Source organism: Nestor notabilis, unplaced genomic scaffold, assembly GCF_000696875.1.
Source record: "Nestor notabilis isolate BGI_N333 unplaced genomic scaffold, ASM69687v1 scaffold4357, whole genome shotgun sequence".
In the NCBI taxonomy this organism is placed as follows: domain Eukaryota; kingdom Metazoa; phylum Chordata; class Aves; order Psittaciformes; family Psittacidae; genus Nestor; species Nestor notabilis.
This window is the reverse complement of record NW_009934990.1, coordinates 18,009-21,775: the sequence shown is the minus strand read 5'-3', so window position 1 is coordinate 21,775 and position 3,767 is coordinate 18,009. Positions and strand designations below refer to the sequence as shown.

Genomic DNA, 3,767 nt, shown 5'->3' with positions numbered 1-3,767 from the left:
TGGGATCAGAGATGCTGCACTGGGATGTTGTTGGTGTTGCTGCCCTAATGTTGAGTCCTTGCATCCCTCTGCCTGTCCGTCTGCTGAGCCCAGCAGCACTCTGGGACAAGGATCAAGCCCCTCTAACAACCCACCCCAGTCCACCAGAGCAGCCTCCTCTATTGGATTTGGGGGGATTTGGGGACAATTTCCCCCTCCAGCAGCAGCTTTTCCCTTCTCTCTTCCTCCCGGAAGGCTCGGAGCCCAAGTGCTGCGTGGAGACTGTGCTGCCATCCCAGGTTACATGCAAGTATTAATTGTTATTGGTGCAACAACTGCTCTGTTTCTCGGGAGATGACTGAAAGAGCTGAGAAAATAGAAAGGCCTGTCAGGCAGCAGGGCGGGAGGTGAAGATGTCAAGAGAGTAATTGCTCTACCCAGAAGCAGCCTGTTTCTGGCTTCCCCAGCACTGCCAGGAAAAATCCTCAGCGCTTATTTGATGACAATAAAACCAAATGCAAAATAAATAGCAACCCCATCCCTTGCCCATGCTGACGAGGAACAGGGAGAGCAGAGGCAGATGCAAAATAAGATGCAGTTGAGCTTATAAATAGGTGCCTCCCAGCTCCCAGTCTCTTACTTAACCTGGAGCAGACGCAGCCACAGATCCCAGAGATCCCTCCCTCCCCTTTCGCCCCACAGGGCTCCCAAAACAGCTCATCCAAACACGGGAGCTGGTTGCCCGGTGTGGAAAACCATAAGGCTGGGTTGGATGGGGCTTTGTGCCCCAACCTCCACTGGAGATGGGATTTTTATGCTTTTCACCCATGGAGGCTTGGAAAATGTTTGGTGTCTGCTGGGGAGCAGATCACACTCTTCCTCTCATGTGGGACAGGTTGGGGCAGGGAATATGTCCTGGTGGCCATGGAAAATACAATCCTTTGGCCTTGGAGAGTGGGAAGAGAATCAGCCCAATGGCAGCACTATGCCGGCACGAGGCTGGGGACCAGCTCTCGGCTTGTGCAGAGGATGCCCAAGGTGAGGGGTGGCTCTGTAGATGTGCAGCCCCCCAGGGTAGCATCTCTGGTCCTCACAGCACCAAGGATGCAGGCAGCCACTGGCTTTTGTTCCATCCTCCGTTGTTACGGGGTCCATGGAGACGGGCACTGTGGGAGATGCAGATGTGGGCTGGGAGGTGCACTGGGATGCTCTGCCCCATTGGGCACTGTTGGCTTTTCAAACCCCTCCTGTGTCAGTGGTGGAAGGACAAGGACCTGAAAAGTGTCCTGGGGTGGCCCGGGGAAGTCTTGGAGAGGTGGCCATGGGGGCTGGGAGGAGCCATCCCTGCAGGAGTGTTTTGGCTTTTAGTGATTCCTCTTTCAGCAGCTCATGAGCCTCTTGTCTGCAAACAATGTGGAGGGAAAGAAAAAGAAGGAAAAAAACCAGAAGCAAGTGCATTGGCAGACCAAGTGGAGTTAGTGTAGGACCTACCCAAACATTGTGCTGGAGCAGCTGGAGGCTGGCAGCCTGTGAACACAGCACTTCAGGGTGTTTGGGGAGATGCTTGTCAGGAGAAAGTGGGACTGTGTGAAACCCAGCAGTGCGTGTCTGCACCCCCAGAGTGTGAGCAGCAGCTCAGGGAGGGGATCCTGCCCCTCTGCTGTGCTCTGGGGACACCCCCCTGCAGCCCTGATCCGGCTCTGGGGAACAGCACAAGAGGGACGTGGAGCTGCTGGAGCGAGGCCAGAGGAGGCCCCGGAGCTGCTGCGAGGGCTGGAGCAGCTCTGCTCTGGAGCCAGGCTGAGAGAGCTGGGCTGGGGCAGCTGGAGAAGAGAAGGCTCCTGAAGGGGACACCTTAGAGCAGCTCCAGGGCCTAAAGGGGCTCCAGGAGACCTGGAGAGGGGCTTTGGACAAGGGATGGAGGGACAGGACAAGGGGAATGGCTTTAACCTGAGGAAGGTGCCGTAGGCTGCAGAGGGGCTGAAAGGATGAGAGGGGCTGGAACCTGCTGGTGGAGCTGGGAACAATAAGCTGAGACAGGAGGACGGTTTTCTCGAGGTGGCTTTGTCTGGGGGACAGTGATTTAACAACAGGCAGAAAAGAATCTCTCAGCTGTTGTTGTTTATTTTTAGTGGTGCTAATTTTCTCCAGGGCTGGGAAGCTGCTTTCCAAGGCAGGTCCCTGAGGGCTGAGGGCTGAGGGCAGCAGGGCTCGAGCTCGCACACAAAGTGGCTTTGAATGGGGAGGAGATGGGAGTTAAAAGCTGAGTCGTGTCCCTGGTAGATCAATCGACCTGATGGGGAACGTTTTGAGCAGGCCACAGTCTCTGCCAAGAGCTTTTAGCTGCTCGCAGAAGTGATTGAACCAAGAGTGGGGAGGTTTTGCAGCAGCCGCTTCGTGCTGGTCCTTAAATTGCTGCTGGGGGATGGTGATGGGGCTCCCAAACCAGTCCTTTTGGCAGCTCTGGATGTAGGGACCTCTCCTGCAAGCCCTGGGATTGAGGGACTTTAATCCCAAGGGGGTTTTTCTGGATGCGTGGCTTTGCAAAGCCTCTGCATCTGGATGCTGCTCATCCAAGCTGTGCAGTGATGTTCGATAGACAATGAGACCTTTCTTTTGGGGAAAATGAGATGCTTTTGGAGCTGTATTTGGTGTTCAGGGGGGAAAGTCGGGTCAAAGCCCTGCTCAGGAGCTGGCAGGGGGGGGGTTTGCAGCCAAATCCATGGGTAGAAAGGGCATCTCGGAGCCTTATCGGGCGGATCAGGCGCTGTCTCCCTGTCTGATGGCCCCTCGCCTGGAACCTGGGTCCTGGCACATGGGGAGAGGTGGTGTTGTGACTCAGAGCTCCAATCACGGGTAATTAATTCAATGGTAACGAATAAGAGGGAGAAAAAGAGACAAGGAAAAACACTGTGGGATATTAATGCAGCAGGCTTGGCTTTGGGACATCTGGCTTGGGAAGTTTTGTTCAAGAGCAGCTTTCTGCAGGAGAGGGCTGCAGCACGGGCAGCTTCTTTCTTCTGCTTGTCATTTTTACTCCCAAAATCACCCTGACTCCATGTTATTTCCATCTCTAGGTCCTTTCTGAGGCTTTTTTAAACACTTTTCCTGATTTACTGATGGAATAGCAGCATTTTATCCCTCTGGAGGAGATCATTTCACTTTGTAGCTACTCTGGTTTCTTCACCCTGCAATGATTGGTCCCCTGGAAGCGCATTCTTGCTCTCCTCCTCCTGTTTCTTCACATCAGCTGATGAAAGCAGTGTCTAATGTGTTTAATACTTGTGTCTTTAATTGCAGATACCTGCCAAGATGTCCTCTCTTCCAGTTACCCCCAGGGTGAGGTGGTCACCTTCTCCTGAGCTCTGGCTGGATGCGGGCAGCACCTCGGCAAGGGATGCCGTCCCTGAGGGATGCTCTCCCCAAGGGATGCTTTCCCCAAGGGATGCTTTCTCCGAGGCAGACGGATGCACACCCCGAGGGATGCTGTCCCCAAGGTGGTGGGATGCTGTCCCTGAGGCTGAGGGATGCTTTCCCCAAGGGATGCATACCGAAGGCCAAGGGATGCATTTCCCAAGGCTCTGGGATGCTCCCTCTGAGGCCAAAGGTTGCTCTTCCTAAGGTTGAGTGATACATTCCCCCAGGGATGCTCCCCCTAAAGCACAGGGATGCTCTCCTGGAGGCCAAGGGATGCATTCCCCAAGGGTGATGCTCTCCCCAGCGCTGAGGGATGCTCTCCCCAAAGGAGATGCTCTCCCCGAGGCCAAGGGATGCATTCCACAAGGGTG

General features: G+C 54.7%; 1 protein-coding gene across 1 annotated transcript in view; it reads left to right on the top strand.

The window, feature by feature from the left end:
• LOC104408111 (potassium voltage-gated channel subfamily C member 4-like) overlaps positions 1–3,341 on the top strand; it is a 21,484-nt gene extending 18,143 nt beyond the window's left edge. Inside the window, 1 exon segment of the mRNA XM_010017597.1 lies at positions 3,280–3,341. Coding sequence (XP_010015899.1) covers positions 3,280–3,341 — 62 coding nt within the window.
• The last annotated feature ends 426 nt before the right edge of the window (positions 3,342–3,767 follow it).